Source organism: Rhyacophila brunnea, unplaced genomic scaffold (genome assembly GCF_057557595.1).
Source record: "Rhyacophila brunnea isolate RB1 unplaced genomic scaffold, BYU_Rbru_1.0 scaffold_9, whole genome shotgun sequence".
NCBI classification, from domain to species: Eukaryota; Metazoa; Arthropoda; class Insecta; order Trichoptera; family Rhyacophilidae; genus Rhyacophila; species Rhyacophila brunnea.
Genome location: NW_028233361.1, coordinates 25,834,640 through 25,857,451, shown reverse-complemented (window position 1 = coordinate 25,857,451; position 22,812 = coordinate 25,834,640). Strand labels below are relative to the sequence as shown.

Here is a 22,812-nt window from a genome sequence, read left to right as displayed (position 1 = left end):
GTGTTTTTTTTTACAATCCTAAGTATTTTAAACTTTGGCGCGTGCCGCCGTTCAGGCACAGTTTTCAGGTTATGTAATGAATTTGATATGCTTATTTTTAACAATATAACTATTTTTTCAGGGTTTCTTGCGATCCATTAAATCTCCCGTCTGCAACCCCAAACTCCCATTTCAAATACGTATACTATAAAGAAAAAATATTTTCAAAACGTCAGAAAACTTTAATTATTGTGTACATAGATAGATAGATATACATGGTTTTGATTTTGTATGGACCAAGTATTTCTAAAAAAATCATTTATGGTTTTTTTGGCGATATGGAAACAAGTATTATTTCTTACATACAAAAATAGACTTAGATATTAAAATTATTATTTTGTTATTATGATGATTATTATGTACCTACCTATATTTTTTTTAAATATTGCCTTATTTATTGTGACTGCAGTAAGTAGATATAACCTAAAATACTGCAAAGTTATCATAACTTTATAATATTTTCATTCACAGATTGAATATCTTGCGCTTTTAAAAACTCGGTATGTACCTATAATGATAATGTGTATTATTTACAACGAGTTTGACGTCATATTTTCTGTCCACATATAAAGCAATCACATCTACTCTTTACTGCTTGTTTCAAACGGAACCCAGTGAGAAATACGTGTTCTTCGAACTACTTAGAGCTTAACAATCAAACATTAATATTGATAAACAATTTTAAAAGAATTTAAAGCAGAGTTGTAAAAAAGCGCACCGAGAGAATTAAAAAATAAAAATGTCTTATCCCAACGGTATATCTGCGACCACATTAGAACATAAGAATGGTGTGGAATCAAAAAAGATTCAAAAACCAAAAGCTAATGAAATTAGTGCGATTGATTTGCTGACAACATCAACGTGAGTACCTACCCTTATCTTTTCAATTTTTATAATAAATAACATGTATTACTTATTTTTAACAATCAACTATGGCAGAACCTCTATTATCTGGATTAGGGAATCCAATCCCGAGCCAAAATTATGATCCCGGGATTTCGGGATTACAATTTGACAATCCCGGGATCCCGGGACTAGTCCCGGGATTGGCATGTTTTCAATTGTTAATATAAAATTTTTATATTTACAAATAACATTGATAAAATCGGTCAAAAACAAATCTAGTATAATTTATACTATTTAAGACATTTATTTTTAATATTGTATACGTTAAGTTTAATGAAGTAAATAATATTGTAATATAAATAATAATGTGAATTTAATTGGAGATTTGAATTGTTCTTGATAGTAAAGACTTAATGAATGGATTAGCGAGATTTAAAGTAGTGCAGCAAAATAATCATGGCGTACTTATGGCCTTTCCGCTTCATAAATCTAATTAGTCAGCCAAATACGAAACTGCCGTAAAACGTATGATATCATGGTGGAATTACTTTGTTAAAAGTGCGAAGCATTGTTTTTTCCAATCTTTCCATTTTTAATAATTTATGTGAAAAAATAAAACGAATCGGCTACCTACACATGGGTATAAATCAAACTTCATTCAAACTCAGTTTATTTCTAATGTAGTTATTTTTTATTAAAAGTAATTTTTGTTATAGTTTCGCTTTTATTTTATTTTCCATAAAAAATGATCAATCAATCAAGACAAAAATCAATCCCGAAATCCCGGGATTATGTTTATCAATCCCGGGATTCATAGGTATCGAAAATAGCTCGGAATCCCGGGATTGGAATCCCTAATCGGGATGTTTGATTATCTTGATTTCGTTATAATCACGGGTTTCGTACAGGTATCAGAACAATACATGGAAGAATTAAAACCTACTGATTTTTTCACACAATGATATTATGAAAAAATGGTTATTAAGGAAGATTTTTTAATGTCATATTAAAATATCTAGATTTATCCATTATCCGGACTACGCAAGTGCAAACGTAATTAGTTTAGTTTAATTTATCCTGTTAAACTAGAAATGAAACTGCAAAATTGTATTTTTTTCTGAAACTATCTAATATTATACTTTTTTTCATTGACTCCACAATCCGATATGGATTTTAGCCACCTCAAAGATGTTTTTTTAACATTTTTTTTACGAGAAATGGATGTTAGTCATTTGCTCAACCTGTTAGGTCCGTGATCTGTGTACACACACTTTTTGAAAAAGAAACGTGTGCATTTTCTAGACACGTGATTTTGAATCCGCGGAATGACAATTTTAATAAATATTCACTTTAAAATAACTATATTACAATATAAATGGTATTATTTTCTTTTTTGAACAACCAAAAAATCTTTTCATTTTTACTGAATAATATTAATTTAAATATGTCGTTAAATCAGAATGTAAGTATGTAAATAATGTTGTATTAAAACAGAATAATTATGTACCTTACAATTTATTTTAGCCAACACAATATTATTTATGAAATAATAAAATATCGTCTCGTCCATAATAATTGTATGATTAAAAAAAATATTATCGTTATTATTATAATACGTATTTATTTTATTCACCCGTTTTGTTAAAATGTTCAGATATCAGCGGCCATTACCCATTAGGTATTATATCTAACACCTAGCTCTCGATAACCTTTCAACCCACACTATTTATTTTCCACCTGATTCAAATGAATATATTTCATAAATATATAAACGAAGAATGGTTTTTGTACATAAACGAATTCATTAATTCGCAATTTATTAAAATCATAGATTACATTCATAATTACATTCCATATACAATAATACTAATAAAAGATTAAAACACAATAACAATCTAAATAAAATTGGTGTACAATTGAATTATATAAGCACATAATTATATGTTAAGTAATATTTATAAAACTATTGATATCCTTGGTTTCTAGTTCGTTGCTTCCTGATAGCATGATCATAGATTCTCAATAGATTTCCATTATCATTCAATCCACAGATAACTTTCGGAATAAACATACTGCAGGGGATGTACCGCTCGAAATGAGGAGTAATGACGATAAAGTGTTTTGGAGGCCACCGATTTACAATAATATGATGTAGATATTGATATCGGTCGACCTTTTAACCGAGCTTTTTTTAAGTTGTTATGCAATAACAAAATTAATTAAACAAATAAGAGAAAAAGAAAAATATAGCTTGTGAATAAATACAATTATTTAATTACAAATATATGTAATAGTAGTCATTTTAGTATTTTACACTGAAAATTTCTTTTATAAAAGCCGATGCTTCCGACGTATCGTAAACCTAGACGTTAAAATTGCAAAATTATCGGGCTTTAAATATTTTTCAAAGACAATAATTCCTCTGGCGCATTTATGCAGGGCCATTGTAATGTCAGTCAGCCTAGGCACTTTTCTTCGGGTGAAATATTGTAACTCCTAAAATGTTTGCAGGCCTTGTTTTATTTCTAAGCGTCTATGTGTGTTATTTTTTTCGTTTGCGTATTTATCTCTTCAATTTAAATAGGTGCTACAATGTCCTAAATGGTTCATAAGGATTTGGAACCCTACCTAATAGGTACAACGTACGTACTGAAAGCTAAGCTTCAATGCATTTCAATTAATCAATATTGTGAGACCGCTCAGCTATGGGTACTTTATTAAGTTATATGCACCAATTTGCAGCTCTCAATAATTTAGAATAGAGGATAAAAAATGATATTCAAACAAAAATAGTTTGATATTGTGAAAGAAAAATTTCCATCATTGGCTACGTCACTATGTCTACCTTTAAAACATAGTCCAGTCAATTTAGAAACCATTTGAATCCAGTAGTCCTGATTAGTGCGTGTTATATTGATGTTATTATTTTACTTGAGAGAAACCTTGACGCCTTATCAGCTGATTCGACTTATAAAGTCATAAATATAAATTTAAAAAATGACCTGTGAACCCGAGAGCGAATCTTGATTAATGTACCACCAATCGGACATCAATGTTTACTGTTTACACCCCCCAGTGTCGTTAAATTAATATTCTAAGCTACGAGTATCATTATCACAACACTTGATGTTAGTCAATATTGTCATGTTTTCATGCTGTCGCTTTATCACATGTATATTAATTATATTGTATACATACTGACATGTGATCAATATTATTTACCTTATCTATAGTAAAAAATAATACTGGAGAGGGGGTATAATCTAGCTATATGGACCGTTTTCTATACATGTAGGTAGAGTTGGGTATTTCCCGATAAAATCTCAATCTCGAGATTCGGGATATCCCGAAATGATGAAATTTTGAATACTCGAGATTCGGGATTTCCAGAAAAGAATTTTCGAGAATTTTCGAAATATCAGTAAATTTGAAAAAAACTTGTAATTAAATCCTAAAATCAGTGTACAAACAGACAAGTTCTAAAAAAATATGTTTTTTTTTATTTACGTAAGAAGACAAACAAAATAGAAGTAGGAAAACAAAATTAATTCAAAACATTACTTATTGAAATATAATTTCAAAAAACACAGACTGTCAATCGCGTACGTTTTTGAGACACAAAATTCCCTGATGTTGCAAAAATTGCGCTCATTTTGAGTCGACGTTGGCTTAATTGTGTTAAATGCCCCGATCAGTCTTTGAACGTTTTGCGTTTTCTGTCCACTTTTTCGTATAGAAAATCGTTTTTTCAATTAATATTTAATAATCCCGAATCCCGATAAAAGATTCTCGAGATTCGGGATTTCCCGAAATGTTAAAAATTTCAATTCTCGAGATTCGGGATGGAAAATCTCGAAAAATTCTCGAGAATCCAAAAATTACCAAAACCCAACTCTACGTGTAGGTACGATCTAATTGATATGAAAATAACACCCAGTTAAATCTCGATTATTCGAAATAATTAAGATAAAAGTACAGTAGAACCTCGATATAGCGGACTTAGGACGTAACGGAGAAAAATATCCAGTAAAATGTAAAAATAGGTCAAAACATCTTGTTAATGATGTACGTATGTTTAAATCCAAAGACACGTTTTTATTGAGTAGGTACTCGTCAGATATTGAAATTCGTTTTTTCATAATTTTAGATAATTGATTATAAAAAGTACAGCAGACTTCAAAAGTGCAAACAAAACTTGATTCTTTTTTCAAAGCATGATTATCGAAGCAATCGCATCGACATCGAACATTACCATCACTCCACAACGGGTGTGTGCTATCTATCACCCGAAGATGAATAAACAGAATTTTATTTATGCTTTTATACAACGGACTATCGGCTTTAATGGACACCCTCTCACCCGTATTAGTCCGTTATATCCAGGTTCTACTATACTCCAGACAATTATAAATTCTCTTTGCGTTTTTTTTTAAATTATTTTAGAGTGAGAATGTACCTATAAGTATAAGTTTTGTATTAAGTAAGGGGAGCATGTTTTCTTAGCGCTAAAACACCTTGTTACGCCACTGTTTGCTGTATCTAAATAACTAGATAGTTATCTGAGACTAATGAACATGCTTTTATAATAATAACATAATTACAATAATAAAATTACGCAATTTATTGTTCACCGAAAAAGGGTCCATTGTATACATATTGATCGAAATAATTAACATCTGAATGTTACCTTGAAATATATTTAAAAGTGAATCCAAACGATATAACGATCAAACGCACTAACTTGTGGTTCTGTGAATTGGGAGATAATAATTAATGACAACTTAATATTATTATAACTTAGTGCTCGAAATGAGCGCTCGATATTTTTTCGAAAATATGTGCGAGTTTCGTTGGTATATATCTTGCATAACTAGGTACATACTTACCTTAGAGACAAACAAATTCAATAAAAAATCTTTAAACATCTGACACGCACTACTACTAAAGATTTGGGCAGACAACGTTTTTCAGCGCCGCAGGCGAAAAAAACAATTTTTTTACAAAATATGCTGTCAAAAATGGTATTATGCATATTTCTTCCTTTATCTGCCTGATATTAGCAATGCATGATTTGTTTACCCCCGTGGACGTCATTACTTTATAATTATAAATAATATTTACAATAGTTTGATTAGTTAAATTAGTAATATCATACAATATCCACAAAGATTGAAGATATCGGAAGGCGAATCCTGGAATGCTAAACCCAACTAATATGCAGTATTATTATTAGCGTTGGTAACACTTTGGAAAAAGTGTTGATATAACAGACGTTGTTTTTATGAGGAACACCTAATTAAAAAATCATTTTGCTGAAGGCCGAAATTGAATAGATATTATTAAATATAATATAAAATATAAAAAACAACACAGAATTGTATATTTTTTTGTAGAAAATGTGAAGTTTATTAGTAAACATTATTCAAAATGTAAATTAATATAAGTATTTTCAAAATAATTCCCGAACCGGAGCGTCTTCACGCAACTTCGGTTCGTTTCGGTCCATTTCAAGCGCTGTTACAGCGTCAAAATTTTATTTAACTTAAACAAATAATTCCTCAATTTTCAAATAAAGTGGACTCCCAGGTTTCAGTTTTGACCACCAATACCGTTTACTTCACACAAATTGAAATCAAACACATAAATAAGTGATAAGTCGTTTAATGACGACAATGGCTGTATAGTGATTCACTTTCCAAAGACAGAAAAACCAATAATTTGTCATAACCCCCATATTTTTTCTTCTTCAATAGTTGCCTTCATTTTATCTTATTTCCATCCATTTTAACTATCTTTCCAACATGCGTATTATTTTTTATCTTTTCTTTGGCATGACAAACATTATATTGTCAACAATGACGTATGAATACGAAATTTCCAAATAAATCATTAAAATAAATTATTCCTTTCAATTTTCCAAACAACTAATCTTACTACTCATAGATCAAATGGCAAAGACGATAGTTGATAATGTTTTATTTACATCGGGAATAACACAAATATTTGCGGAATATAGTTTTTTATTTAAATAGTCAAAAATGTTTTGATATTGTGTAAAATCAAAACATGACACCGATTAAAACGATAATATAAATCTGTACCCATACAGATACCATGCACAACACGTTTACACTTTTTTTCACGGGTTTCCATGATTTATCGAAACAGATAATTAGTATTTTAAATGATATACCTACCACTTTGATAATAATTTTAATCATAGTATTATGACGTTTGCTCTATCTGGATATGTACAATTTCTAACCCTGGTCTAACCTCAAATCTACAAACAATAAATCGTTCAGACGTCATCATAGATATATCCATATTCCAAATAATTATAGAAATTTATTAATTTATATGACGTTTGAAAAAATTTAACCCTTCTTTAAAGGGGTAGTCGGATTTTAAAATTAATAACCAAATTTAAAAAAAAATGTATGTACCTACTGGCAATATGCAGTGAACTCTTGATTTAAATCATGGAATTCTTATTGATATTTCACGCAGGTGTATATTTAATATGATCACAAAATCAACAATTTTTTTTTCTGCAATAGACACCAATAATATTAGTATTTATACAATATCCAGCCTAAGACTTATATTTAAAATTAAAATCAATTAAAAATCATGTCATATCACCATGTAGGTAATTATTTATTATGACCAAAAATAAGTGTTTTTAACCCATATAAAGTAGAAATGAATCAAATATATCCCTTGGTAAAATTTAACACAATAAATAAAACTAAATAATAATCTAAATCAATATTTAAAAAAAAATCATTGTTTACGTATCTGCGAGTGACAGAAATGTAAATATTTGATTAACGTATAATCAAAATAGATATAAATCTGTTGTATCTGAGTTTAGTTTATGAATTTTATTTTTAATATCCAGGTACATTGTAGGTGGTTTTATATTTTACCACATGGAAAGTTCGGCATAAAAATAATTAACGGTGGTTTCACAATAAAACTACTTGGCAGGTAAAAATAATATCTCGCTATCTCCCAAGCTGAGCATCGATTAAGTCATACCTAACTGTCATAGTAGTAATACATAATTGATTTGAACTGCATAGCAGTAGTTGCAGTCATTACTTATCGTAATATTCCAGTAAAATAGCTTGTTATATTCGCATTTGCAACTATGTAGGTACTGAAATTTATATGGTGTAGAGGTGAAATGGTGTGTGCTGCGTAGACCCTCTACAAAGGAGAGCTACGTCTAATGGAAACATCACAGTAGCATTTTTGTATAATCTTAACATCCTCACGATACTGAGCTTACACTAATATATTTTTTTCAAAATTAAGTTATTGATATTAATTGAGTCGGTAGGGTTATTCGTAAATATTAATATTACATTGGTTTGCAATAAATTAGTCATGTAAGTCTAACAATTTTTTTGGAATCTCGACATTTACGGTTTGTGTGTATATTCTGTGTTTTACTTATATAATAGATTATGATATATTATAGCCGGTAATGGAAATGATAGCATTGTTTATAATATGTTGAACATGTATGCTAAGATTATCAAGAACATGTAATTTGCACATCAATAAAACAAAATTGAACGATCGTAATAAACATTCATTGAGATGTTGATTAGGTTTAATATATTATTGATATCAACTCAATATTTATTATTGTCTCTTCGAGTTGTGATAGATTGATTGGAGTACTAGAAGCAACGTGGATGCTTGATTAAACTGCAAACAGATACCTACGACGGGTGTCTCATTGTTAATTGTTTTTAATTTATCATTTATTTATATGGTCCAGCAACAGACTGACCTATTACAAATTTAAAATGCGAAATAAAATGATGTAAAGTGAGCGAACACAGAATGCATGTTTAAGTATGTAATATAAAGATTTTTCTACGACTATTATTGAGAGCAGTATAAGCCTCGAAAGCAATTTAAGGGCGTTGAATATAAATAATGGGCGGTGGAAACTAAAAGAAAGCTGATTTTTTTTTTAAAAACAATTCGTACATGTTTCATGTCTTATGCAATATACGTACAGTTAAATTCGAAGATATTATTATATTTTCTAAATCAACACGAAGCAAGTGTAGGAAGATGAGCGTGTCGGTAGGAATATGTACACATTATTGCTGGTTTACAATACGAAACTATAAATAGGCGATATGTATGAAATCTATTTTAGATCGTTTCTGTACTTTATATAGAATAATAGTGTAATACATAATAATATTTTTTTAATTCATATCCGATTCCTTCGATCTTTGCGGAAGGCATCTTATTTCGATACAACAATATCGTTTTTACAACGTTCTGTAGGTAGAAATATAGATATGTACACAAAAAACGTAAAATTGTCAATGAATCTTACTCTAGATTCTCATGGGGGGCGTTGAGTATTTTTTCGTGAACAAAACACGTTTGAGAACCTCTGATCTAACCAATAGGTGACTATATAAGAAAACGTCTTACTCAAAAATTTGGTAAATATATCTCAGAGCATACGTGTGAAGTTTGCAATGCGAAATAACAGCCAATGTCATCAGTAATCACTTAGTAACCTTTTATCAATTTCCCTTATGTGTATTATTTAGGCACCATTTTTCTAGGAGATGGTTTTCTTCGACATCTCTTATCACTGAGGAATATATTAAAGCTACATACTATATTATATATACGATGCAAGAAGAATGGGGTTCAGGGCACCGTGCGGTATACACTTAAGGGGGGACATGCTCAGCGTAGGTGAAAATGGAGGTTTTGTTCTATTTTCAAAGCATGATCCTGGACATACCTTAAACGTTGTAGACAATCTATTTATATAATTTTGAAGCCTTATTATCCTTTATATTTATTTAAAAAATTACATAAATGTGCAGCGGTGTTAAGATTTTTTACGTTTATTAATTTTTAAACACATTTATAAAACCATCAGTATAATTTATGTCGACATTATTATAATGAAATATTTACGATAATTTTTTTTTTCAGTTAGGTACATGTTCAAACACGCGCGTTAACATATATTAGAGCGAGAGGTTTAAAAGTATACTATTTTATGTAATAAAAATACTTTATGGAGTCATCAAATTTTTAAATAAATATAACGGATAATAAGGCTTCAAAATTATATAAATAGATTATCTACAACGTTTAAGGTATGTCCAGGATCATGCTTTGAAAATAGAAAAAAGCTCCATTTTGACCCACGCTGAGCACGTCCGCCCTTAAGAGGCGGACATGGTCAAAGAGAAAGAAGAAGACATTTTTTTCTTCACTTCATAGGATTATGTGTTTGCAATAATTTCGCGTGTGATTTTACTGCGTATGTTATTTAAATTTTATCTATCTATATTTATTTTGTAATATACAAATACATAAATACTACTTGCAATCAACAATATTATATAAGAGGTTTGAACCATTTGACCTAAACACTGATTAGAATCGAATGAGTGTAAAATTTATTTATCGGCTTATTAACAGAAAAAAATATACCCGCTGTGTTGATGATCGGTTTCATAGATCTGTTTGTTAGTGACAATATTTTACCCCCCCCCCCCCCCCGTGTCTGTCTTGATATAATAAGTATGCATGTTTATAATATTGTATATAAATGATTCGTTAAAAATAAAGTTACTATAAAAATAAATTACAATTATTAATAAACAAATATTGCACGAGTATAATACCTATCTACTATTTTACGTTTACACTACTTTTACATATTCATTCGATTTTTTAATGAAGACATTTATATTAAAATGCTTATTTTATAGGTAGGTACCTAACACTAGAAGAAGTCAAAAAAAATTAAAGCGAATATACACACTATTTAAGAATGTAGCATTATTACAACGTTTTTATTAGCTCGTATTCTTGTTTGTCCGGTGGTTGTTTGTCCAGTACAAATCTTGCAATCGATTTTTAACTAACTTACCGACTAGCTAGACATTTTAAACTTTTAGAATATATCAGAACACAATGCCAATGCATTCTTTTAATACTTTTAGCCATCTTTAAGCAGAATTGAATTCATTTTCAGTTAATTCTGTTTTGTATGGAAATTTATTTCATAAAAATCCGTAAAAAAGTAAAAGACTATTATTGGTGTCAAAGGGGGTGGTGCAACTAAATTATTAATATATACGTGCGTTACTGTGGATATCAAAATGAAATGTCAAAATGACATTTCATATCCTATATTTGTTTGTTTGTTTTTTATTTACTTCATATCAAGTACAAGTTTGAGCATATTGAGCATAATAATTCAACAGAAAATTTAGAAACGTTGTATATAAACAGTTCTTTTCATATTGTAATTATTTTTATTGAAAACACATAATTTTTAATAGCCTCAGAATGATTCCATTGACAGAAATCAAGTTAGTGATGTCATTTACTTGATTTAATCGGAACCCATTAGATATCATAGTTAAGCGGAGTTATTTGCAAGAAAGACACTCGGGTTAGTAGCTTAAAAGGTTAAAAGCATTCACCCAGAAAATGAAATATCTGTGTTAGAAACCCACTCGGTCCAAGTTCTTTTCTTGGAGTTGTATATTTATGTTTTTGAAGTAATGCAATACTTAATAATAAATGACATAAATATATTATACGTAGTTTGATTTACATCATATTTCACTTTTTGGTTAAAAAGATAAAACATTATTTATTATTTTAAATTAATTTAATAACTATTAACAAATTTAGCAAAATAATTAGATGACATTTTATTGTATGGTGTAAGTACAAATAAAAATATATTTATCAACCTACGTCATATTCGAAGATAATAATGTAGTATTTTTATTGACTTTATGCACCTATATAAAAAAAAAAGTAAATAAAACTTCTAAATATAAATCAATAGTATTTGTCATTGAATATTATTTAGAAATACTTTTTAGAATAGGTCAACGTTATCAATACAAAGAGGTCAAACTCCAATGAGAATACAAGAAAAGTTTAAATAAACAATAATTAATGGTGAATGGATTCATAGATTATTGTCTTGTGAGACGATTAGACAATTTCATTTTGATTTTTTAACGTAAATACCTAGCACAATATTATTTGCATTGACGCATTGCATTGCACGGACGCGGCGGTGTAGGCGTCGCCATGGTAACAATTTTATAATAAACATAGGAGGTAATTATTTACATATGTGCATCTAAATATTCCTAGGCGTTACCATGGTAATAAACAAATTGTATAAATGTGCGATGGTGACAGCTGGCGACTCAGATACACGTAGGAAAATGAAGCTGCTTCGCATCGTTTTGGATCGCATCGCTTCAAACCGCATCGCGATCGCATTCGCATCGACTTCGCCCTCGTAAGACGCCCAGTAATGATTATGACCGATAGATCACGCGATTTCGATAACCACTCGTGGACGCGCCGGCTCGCAATAATCGTAGGCTGGAACCCATTGTTATACACGCAAGCCAGGTATTTATGGCTAGACACAAAGTGTGGGTATGAGTAATGTTCCGGGAAAAGTATGGGTCCGCGGTCGAAATACCGACAAGCAAAAAGTAGAGTATTACGTTTTATGCCTTTGCACTTTTTAATACACTAATACGCCTCTTTGCCTGATTTTACTATTATTAATACATGTGGTGATAAAAAATAAATAGATAATATGTAAAAAGAATGTTTTTAAAATATACTACATCATTTTCATCCAAGAGCCGGATTGCAAAGTTATGAATTAGTAACTCTAGTAGTCGAGCTAAATGTGTAAGTCAGTGACCACTGCTAGATTTTGTTAAACCCGTCCCCTTACGCCGCCTATGGATACAGATAATTTCTTGGAATGGAGCCCTTCCCCAAACAGTTTTCTATGTGCGCGCCCATTGCCGACTCAAGTAGAAAGCCGATACATTGACAACGACTGGTCCTACTTTTTCCGCCCCTCCCGTTGTTGTCTATGGATGGCCTGTCATTGCCTGTCATTATTCAATAGAGTGCTCATACTGACGCGTATGTCGTGTTTACACAGGGAATGGTTTGATTTGGATCGATGAGTTACATGATAAATAATTCACTAGCATTAACACACCTTCTACAAATGTAATGCATAGATCAATGCTACATATTTTTTGGAAATACATATTACCACCGGTTTTTGTGTGAAGGACTATTCTGACTTTGACAGCTGATGAATAACATGAATATATATTATTTATAATTTATTAATATGCTTGATTTGAGATTTTATTATAATTCAATTTGAAACGAGAAAGGGCGAATCAATATGTCAAGCAATCTGGGATCTGATTTTGACAGCTGAAAATTGGACCACTCGTTGCTTGTGTAAAAAGTTATGCTCAGGCTTTATCAATCTAAAGATGGCGGAGGTGCGCCTGAACACATTACTTTTAAATAATATATTATGGTTTTTTGCACCTTTAATTGTGGCTGAATTATTTTCAATAAGTACCTACTAGTAGTTAGTATTGTTATCAATTATTAGGTATATATCTTAACTAAGTGTAAATTTAACAAATTAAATATACCAGACGTAAGACAATAAAAGTTAACACATGATACAATACAAATGATATTATAATAAACTTTCGCTACAAATTAATAAAAAATAATAACACATTGATAATGGAAACCCAAGAAGTATTCATTTTTAACCGGTGGCTTTAAGCTTGTTTCATAAGAAATCAACTACCGTACGTACATTAGCCTGGTAGATATAAAATATTATTATGAAAGTGGCATAACCTGTTTAAGGTTATGTCGTCAACTACCTATGTGGATAGTTTATCAATACATACAGTGTGGAATAATAATTATTCGCCTTCGTACCTGCAACAGCATTATAGAGCCTAGTATAAGTGCAAAAGCCAACACGAACGCCGTTTCAACAAACTGAAAAAGTAATTAATTAAAATAGGCGCTCACACGGAAACAGGGGTCCATTTCGAAAAATATAATAATTATTTATTATTGATTTTTACGGCCGTGGTGGGGGTGAACACAGTCTAGCCGATGACACTGACTTCCGGGTACATTCCCCATATTCAGGCACGTTGAGACGAGCCATTAACAACTGGTCTGCAGCTATATCTACGAATTATTACGATTGGTCGCATCGACTACCTAGTCCTTATCAAATGCGCATGGCTTAATGGTTATACTTATTATTAGGGTTGTTAATATCCGTTTGTATCGTCTGCGCTGTCTTGTCTATTAGATATGCCGCATCAGAATATTAGAGGAAACATTTATCAGATGCCTCAGATGCTTGCACTAAATCGTGAGTTCTACTGACACATACCTTTTGTGTCGTAGAATACCAATACGCTGAGCAAACTGTTCTACAGCAAATGCATCTAGGTCACGATCCTCAGTCATGTGGCCATGATAAAGAAGAAGAAAAAATAATGTTCCATTTACCTGAATAATTAATATTTTTCGTATATAACGTAATAAACACAAAAAAAATTGTGTGATCCATCCAATATGCGAACAACTTTTGCAGTAATTTAAACGTTCTAACGAGAACTTTCTGTACCTCGAGATGTCTATGGACTTCTGAGAAATCAAAAATCACGGCTGAGTGGTGATAACCCATATAATCACATATAATTTTAAACTACCGTAACTAGGGTATCCATAATTTTCTGAGACAATTCCGGAACAAGTATACAATATTTTGGTATTGATAATACTGGTATTGGTAATTGAGTTCTTCCCACAAAAAATGTTTCTGTTTTTCCACCACAAAATACATCCGTTTACAATCATCGAAAGCTTTTTTTAGCTTTTTCTAACATACTTTTCTTAGCTTCCCCAAAAAAAAAAATCGGCCCAATATCATCAAAAAATATTAAACTTATGTATTAAATTATAAAACAGTACATTCTATCTAATTCATTCGTTTTCGTTTGTATTTTTTAATCGTAGATTTCTTGGCATTTTGCATCCCGGGGCAAGAGTTTTTTTTTTTTCGAGACGAAGAGTTGTGAAACCTAATCGTGATTGCAACGGCTAATTTATAATAAAATTAATAATCTGAACTGAATCTCTGAATCTATGTCTTTTAAATGTGATTGAAAGTTTTTCTCCAATTCCCTGATTAATATCTTATCTTGCAGCAACCGATTTTAAAACTAGCAACCCTCGCGCGATCAAATTTCAAAATTGCTGCTCTACAGTTTGGCCATGCGAAATTATTAAGTTACATGTTTGTTACAGTGAATTAGGTACAAGAATCTATTTGTGAATATTGTTCTAACTTCTGTATTATACAGTGTTTACTAATGTAATTTTTGAACATTTCTATTATTTACAGATACACGTATGAATCTCTAGTGGATACAGCAAACTTTCTTTTGGAGAGGATCACGATAAGGCCAGTTATTGGAATTATTTGCGGGTCAGGAATGGGTGAGACTTATTTACTTCTCTCTCTAGCAGCATTTTATATTTTTTATAATGGCCCACATGCTCAGCGTAGGTCAAAATGGAGCTTTTATAGTATTTTCAAAGCATGATCCTGGACACTTCTTAAACGTTGTATATAATCTATTTATATAATTTTGAAGCCTTATTATCCTGTATATTTATTTAAAACATTTGATGACAGCATAAAGTATTTTTATTAGACAAAATAGTATTCTTTTAAACCTCTCGATCTAATGTTTTAGAATATAGTCATATTTTAGTACATCCATGTGCAGTGGTGCTAGATTTTATGATTTATTAATTTTTAAAATCATTTATAAAACCATTAGTAAAATTTATGTTCACCCATTATGATTTCATAATTATCTCAAACCAGTTATAACATTATTGAAATATATATTTAAGAAGATGCTTGGATAGTAATCATAAAAACATAAACTGTTTATCTATATCCGATATTGTTGTTTATTAATGATCAAAATAACCACCTAAGCGAAAGGCTTCAGTGGCAACGTTTTGTGGCGCGGAGCGTGCATACTGTGTCCACTTCTTGTGCATTGCGTGTGCGCAGAGTAACTGACGAAAAGAACCGCTCGCGCCACCTACGCCACGCGCGCCGCTTCCAGTGTGTTTTAGCCACAACGCTAAGAAGCGTGGCAGTATAGAATTATATGATCTTAATATTACCTACGTCCTGAAAAAAATTCTAGTAATTCACTCCAAGTTAATACACCCACCCACAAGTCACCTTAGCCGGCTCGCACATCACAACTCGCCTCGTGTGCCTAACTGCCATAAATCAAAGCTTCCGAGAACGGGCAGGCAGTGTTCCTTGATAAAACCTCGCACATCTGCCTAGCGATATTGACATTCGCCGCATCGTGGCTGCTCCGAACGCGGCGACAGTCTGGAGAGAAATGGCCGTTTGTGCAGCTGTGCGCTTGCGCGGAGTCGACTTTTTTTAGATACAACATGCAGGCTGTAGGAAATGCGACATGTTACATCTGCGGATCGTCTCGCGTCGCAGTTGCACCGGCCAATCTGCGATGCTCCATTTGATAACGTTTGTTTCTTGGTTTACGATGACGTCACATCGACGAATTCGTCGTAAGACGCATGCGGCGAGTTCTGATGTGCGAGCCCACTTATAGATGTTTGAACCTCGCATATTTCAACTATATAGTAATACATATTAATAATATGTATGTTTAAAAATTTTATGGAGGTATTGTTAATGAAACACAATAAAAACATTTTTTACGATTATTGTAGAAACGTGCTTTCGTCAAAATGCATAAATGGATGTTAGTTATCCAGCATATCAATTTAAAAAAAACTCTTGCTTATTCAATATTATGTTTAATATTATACTATTACGTTTTCCTTATTTCAATTCAATCTCTTGGCTAGCCCGCGGAAATTCCGTCGCGGAGGATGCGCGACAGAACGCCAATACATTTTATTACATATAATTTGCCATCATCGGGCACATTACGCTGAAGATCGGTTGTCATGATTTGATTGATTTGCGTTCCGTCGCGCATCCTCAGCGACGGAATTTCAGGTTAGTGTGGACCTAGCCTTAATGTATATATAGCACATCATTCCCGCGGTATATTAAGAGCGTACATAAGTGAAACGGCAAATAATTTTCAACTGTATTTGGAACGAAATTACGGCCGCGTCGCCATTCGGAGAGCGATAGTCGAGGTGTCTGCACGTCGATTCGTTTTGTCATGGCGTCGGATGAAAATATTCTTAAGTCGTGTAAACATGACTAAAAAACTTTACGTATGTACTTAAAAAAGAAAACATGGTACTGTTCGGTTATACCGGAGGCAGCGGAAAACGCATTTTGAAAATAGTCGATAAACTGGATTATTTGTTAGTTTGGGTTAGTTTAGGTTCGGTTAGGTTGGGTTAGGTTAGGTTAGGTTAGGTTAGGTTAGGTTTGGTTAGGTTAACCTAACAAATAATCCAGTTTATCGGCTATTTTCAAAATGCGTTTTCCGCTGCCTCCGGTATAACCGAACAGTACCGAAAACATGTCAATGAATATACTATTATTATTACGAATATAATAATAAACATACATAAAAAGGACGCATGTTGAATTTTTACGACAAATTATATTTCGTTCGCCTCGCGTCATTTCCACCCGCGACCCGCAATCCGCGCATCGCCTAGTTACGATCTTTTTAGACCATGCCTCAGCTGAGGTATAGCCTTAATTAAAATGTTTGAGATTTCCCTAACTAAGACCTTGTCCTTGGCGGCTCTCGTGGTGCAGTTGGTAAGGCGCTCGCCTTCCACCCGAGAGTTCCTGGGCTCGATTCCCAGTCATGACAAAAACATTTATGTGATTTTCTCAAAGCCTGGGTGTTTGTGATTGTTCAAAATTACTAACAACCACCTTGTACGAAAAAGCAAGGACATGGTTATTAATAATTCTAAAAAAAAAAAACTAAGACCTTGTCCAGATGGCGCATGTTCCACCGCGCTTTACGCTCGAGTACCAAAAATGTGCTGCGCCCATATAGCGCGTTCTATTTGGCAGTGAACAAGCTAGATGACGTAATTCGTTTTTGAATCGGCATAAAAAACAAACGCGAGTGCGAGAAGAAAGGCCAACAACTCAATCATGACACATAGTTCCTTTGAGATTTTATATGCCGCGATAACTGGCAAGATGTATTCTTGCCATTATACAACCTAGGTGACGTAGTTTATTTTTAAATGGCTATAAAACAGTCATTTTGAGCTTGGGGCGGTCGTGATTCAGTTTAGAATGGCCATAAAGACGCCACATGGTGAGAGTCAGATGATCACTTGCGCGCGACAGACGTCACGCCGCAAGTGCGCGTGGATGGCTCAATGAGTCCGTGTAGCTGAAATGCGCGCGAGTCAAATCGCGCCATCTGGACAAGGCCTAAAGATGCCAATAAAGCCATTCTCGTGGATCAGATGAGCCATTTATATATTATTACCTACTGAAACGATTCCATACTAAGAACAAAAATGTAATTCATCGCAATGATTTACACCTTCAAAATTTGGGTTAAGAACGGAAATGTTAAACAACTAACAGATCCCAAATTGTTTGCAGGTGCTTTGGCTGACAGTCTGACTGATAAAGTGTCTTTTCCCTATGAAATGATACCACACTTCCCCGTGAGTACTGTGCAAGGCCACATTGGTCAGCTGGTCTTCGGACGATTGGAGAATATCCCTGTCGTCTGTATGCAAGGAAGATTTCATTATTACGAAGGATATCCGCTATGGAAAGTAAGTGTACATTCCCACATTAAAATATTAGATTTCGAGTAAATTCACTCATGCATGATTATATGCAGTGACGTCCCTAGACAGACTCACAGACTAATATTATTATACTTGACAGACTGAGAATGCCGCCCCTCTCCCGATATTCATAAATAATTATTGATTCGTATCATTAATTTCTTCTTCGGATCAGGATGCGTTTTTCAACTTTAATAACATACCTACTTAATAACACGATTACTGGGTGTTCTTGTATTACCTTTTTTGGATATTGCTACACTTGTTTTAAAATCAAAAAAATTGTGATTTTAAACCACATTTAATGTTTTTTAATACAACGAAAAATATACTACACTTATGTAATAATAATCAGGGAATACAAAAAATAGTCTGTTCTGTGATAACACTAAAATTGTAAATATCTACTGATATTTTTTTCTCAAAACCTATAAGTATCTAATAATAATATAATAATATATATTATTTCAGACGGTTAACTTATTGTAACAATTTATTAACTGCTTCAATACATAAATATTATGATTAACCAACATCGATAGCCGCCTTGTGTAGAGAATAGACCCGCTAGATAGTTTTTAGTGTTATTCATGGAATGAGTGCTTTTACCGGAGTAGTCCATTTCATAAAAACAAAAAGGCTTTGTTATTGATTCATTTCAAAATACAACACGCGTTATTTATATTAATTTAGGATTTGCTGTTTCGCACAGATCATTATTTATAAATCAGAGATATTTAACAAGTAAACTAAATTTATTATATAGGTAATCAAAAAAAATGTATGCTATATAATTTTATAAGATGTGTGAATTCAATAAACCGATTCAATAAACCCTTCTCGTGTGTACCGCGCATGCGGCGCATAATCTGCCTATATTGCCTGAGAATATTGGGATTCATCTACCCCAGGACTACCTAAATCCTACCGAAAATCTAAATTGTATACCTACCTATAATTTTTCAATGTTTCAGTGTTGCATGCCGGTGAGAGTAATGAAACTTATCGGAGTTTCTCATCTGATCGCCACCAACGCCGCTGGCGGATTGAATCCTGACTACAAAGTCGGTGACATCATGATAGTGAGGGATCACATCAATTTGATGGGATTCGCGGGGAACAACCCTCTTCAAGGACCCAACGATGAGAGATTCGGTCCTCGCTTCTTCCCCATGAATAAAGCATACGATAAGGAGTTGATCAAGCTGGCTAAAGAGGTAGGTTTAATCTTAATCGGCTATATACAGATATGCCCTTCTTCGTGAAATATAGTAACATATGTAGATAATGTATTAATTTAATAGGTGTAGCATTCTTTAATAATTGTTTAATTGTGTGTGTTTCAGATAGGAAAATCTCTCAAAATAGAGGATACCCTTCGCGAAGGTGTTTATACGTGCCTTGGTGGACCCAATTTCGAAACTGTTTCGGAATTAAAGATGCTAAAAATGCTCGGAGTTGACGCTGTGGGAATGTCTACTGTTCACGAGGTTAGTACCTACCTAATATTATAATGTTTTACTATATAACAAACACAGATACCTACGTGCTTATAATTCAGAGCGGATCATTGAAAATCAGTAGAAATTAAGTAAATATTTTAAAATTAACTTGATCTATTATTAGGGTGATCATCCGTCTATCATTATCGGATTACGAGAAAAGCCCTTTATTTGAGCATTAATGTCATTTAAATTTATTTTCTCCGGAAAATCCAGCATTGTTCTTTTATTGTAAAATCATATCTATTATATTTTTACTGAATCCGAGACAACATCCGGCACTGAAGCGATTGGGGGGAAATTGGAGGGAAAAAAATAAAATGGCATTTTTATGAAGGAAAATACTTTTAATATGAAGACGAAATAAACGGATGGAAGAAAAGCTAAATAACCTTTCCATCGTAGAGATGAAATGGTGATTTTTTTGAGACGTGAACATCTTAGCCCCCTTCCAATAACATCGTGGTATTTTGGGTATGTTGACCCTCTCTCCTTCCAATTGTCACGATTTATCACAAGTAGACCCGTCCCATCTATGTCATATTTTAAACCAAGTAATGAGGAACAGTTAGTTAGAACCTTGTAGTATTCGGCTCGCGAAATTGTCCATTTCAAGGGCTGGTTTTATGGCCTAAACGCGACCCTGCTTCAAAACTGCTACCGCTTCCGGTTGGGTAAGCCAGTTCCCATGACAGTAGATACTTATTAATTGGACTCAATATATTTTTTTGATTTGTACCTTGTAGTTTGTACCAATTTCCCGTTTTTTTGCTATAAACTCATAAAGGACTAATGTATTATGTGTGTTAATATTTTTAGGTAATTACAGCAAAGCATTGCGACATGACCGTATTTGCGTTCAGTCTCATTACCAACGAATGCATCGTGGACTACTACAGCTCCGGAGAAGCAAACCACGAAGAGGTCATGGATGTTGGCAAACTGAACCAAACGACATTATCGACCTTCGTATCTAAGCTTGTGGAGGCTATCGCGAATAGAATTAAATCAACTAACAATGATAAATGATGCCATAATGACTATGTAAAAATCATTAAATTCTCTTAGTTACTAAATAATAACTATATTATCTAGATAAGTTACATTAATACAATTTCATATGCATCGTGCGAGATTATGCATATTATATTTATTTTTATTATTAGCGACATAATTAAACCAATACTTAAATAATATATATTATGACATGGAAAAAATGAAGATTTTTTTATTACATAATGTGTAACTGTGTTATTGTACTCCATCCTAATAAGGTTGGCATATAGCTGGAATTTACATGCTGTCCCGTTTAGACATTATTCTCTCGCGCAGCGGCTAAAAAATTAAAAAGTAGGTACCTATCTACCACGTGGTCATTTTGTCAACACAATGTACCTAACATTAATTATTTACAAGCGTCTGTGTTTTATTTTTATTTTAACGGTTTGTATTTATATATTTTTTGTAGTAGGGCAGCGGGGTCATTTGAGCCATGGGGTCACCTGCGCCACCCGTAGTATCACTCTTACGCTGCATTATGCACAAGCGGTGGATTCCGAACAAAGCGGGAGGGGTAGGCAGCCAATCCGCAATTGCATCAGTCACCGTCAGGTGTTCGGTGTGACTGTGAACGTGCGATGTTACTATTTTCACGCCAAAAGTAAAGAAAACAGTTCCTCATACTTTTTTGTCTCAAGACTCTCAAGCACATCTCTGTGGTGTTACGGCAATCAAGTAAATGTATTTTGATTTAACAATAGTGTGTTTATGCGATGACAGTATCAAAAATAATCTATTTTCAATAGTCTTTGGGTGGGTTAATCAAATTAGTAATAATTTGGGGAAGGGGTCATTCGAGCCATAACAAACGTACACCTGAGAAGCATCAGCTTACTGCAGAATAGAGTAAACGGAAAAGTGAGGGTAGCAAGAAGGTAATAAAGTCGAAGAAACTGACAGTGAAGAAAGCTATTTTGAAGAGTTCCTCTGAATCTGATGAAGAGACACGACCTGTTAAGAAAACTAAAAATCTCTAAAAGAAGAAAAAAGTACAGACAAGTATAACTATATGTTCCTATTGTTTTCTAATAACTTGAATTAAAGATTTAAGAAAGATTTTGTTTGTATTTTATATTGCTCTGATGAAAAAAACCTTTCTACGCCCACTGGCTCAACTAACACCATTGGGTGGCATTTGTGACATTAATGTAAATTTAGTCTTGTAAACATCGTCTTTGTTACAGTTTTTCGATGGAGTTATATGACCAAATAAACAACTTAACTCTTTTAAAGATATAATTTCTTATTTCTTCATTAATTAGGAGCTATACTGCTTTGAGCAAAATCATGATCAAGTGACCCCGCTCTGCCCTAGGTCATCTTGAGCTGTGTTCTGATATGCCAGCAATTAAGAAAAATAACAAGTTATTTAATGACAGTATCCTTACATAGATAGTTAAACTACGTAATTGTCTAATTATTTGTGTATTTTACATAAGTCAAAATAAATATACGTAGATGCAATGTTGCATAATATAATATCAAAAGGCATGGACAGCATGTTTAGATAATTACTAGTATGATAAATCGGGCTGCGCCGCGCTGTGAAGACGCCCCTATGCGCAAATATCATACAGGGACACTTTCACTTGCACCTTGTAAGCGATAATGACACTCATTGACTGCATTAGTCAGC

At 32.7% G+C, this 22,812-nt stretch overlaps 1 protein-coding gene across 2 annotated transcripts; it reads left to right on the top strand.

Annotated features, from left to right (window-relative positions):
- The first annotated feature begins 632 nt into the window (after window positions 1–632).
- On the top strand, window positions 633–22,411 carry LOC147063448 (purine nucleoside phosphorylase-like). 2 transcript variants are annotated; one of them, XM_085959975.1, is made up of 6 exons: window positions 633–900; window positions 15,203–15,297; window positions 18,404–18,600; window positions 19,590–19,832; window positions 19,962–20,105; window positions 20,937–22,411. In XM_085959975.1, exons 1-6 carry the CDS (start codon window positions 779–781, stop codon window positions 21,144–21,146), a joined length of 1,011 nt encoding a protein of 336 aa, XP_085816101.1. In that variant the 5' UTR covers window positions 633–778; the 3' UTR covers window positions 21,147–22,411. The 2 variants fall into 2 exon arrangements, with proteins under 2 accessions (XP_085816101.1, XP_085816102.1); XM_085959976.1 differs by having other exon boundaries at window positions 18,422–18,600; window positions 20,937–22,405.
- The last annotated feature ends 401 nt before the right edge of the window (window positions 22,412–22,812 follow it).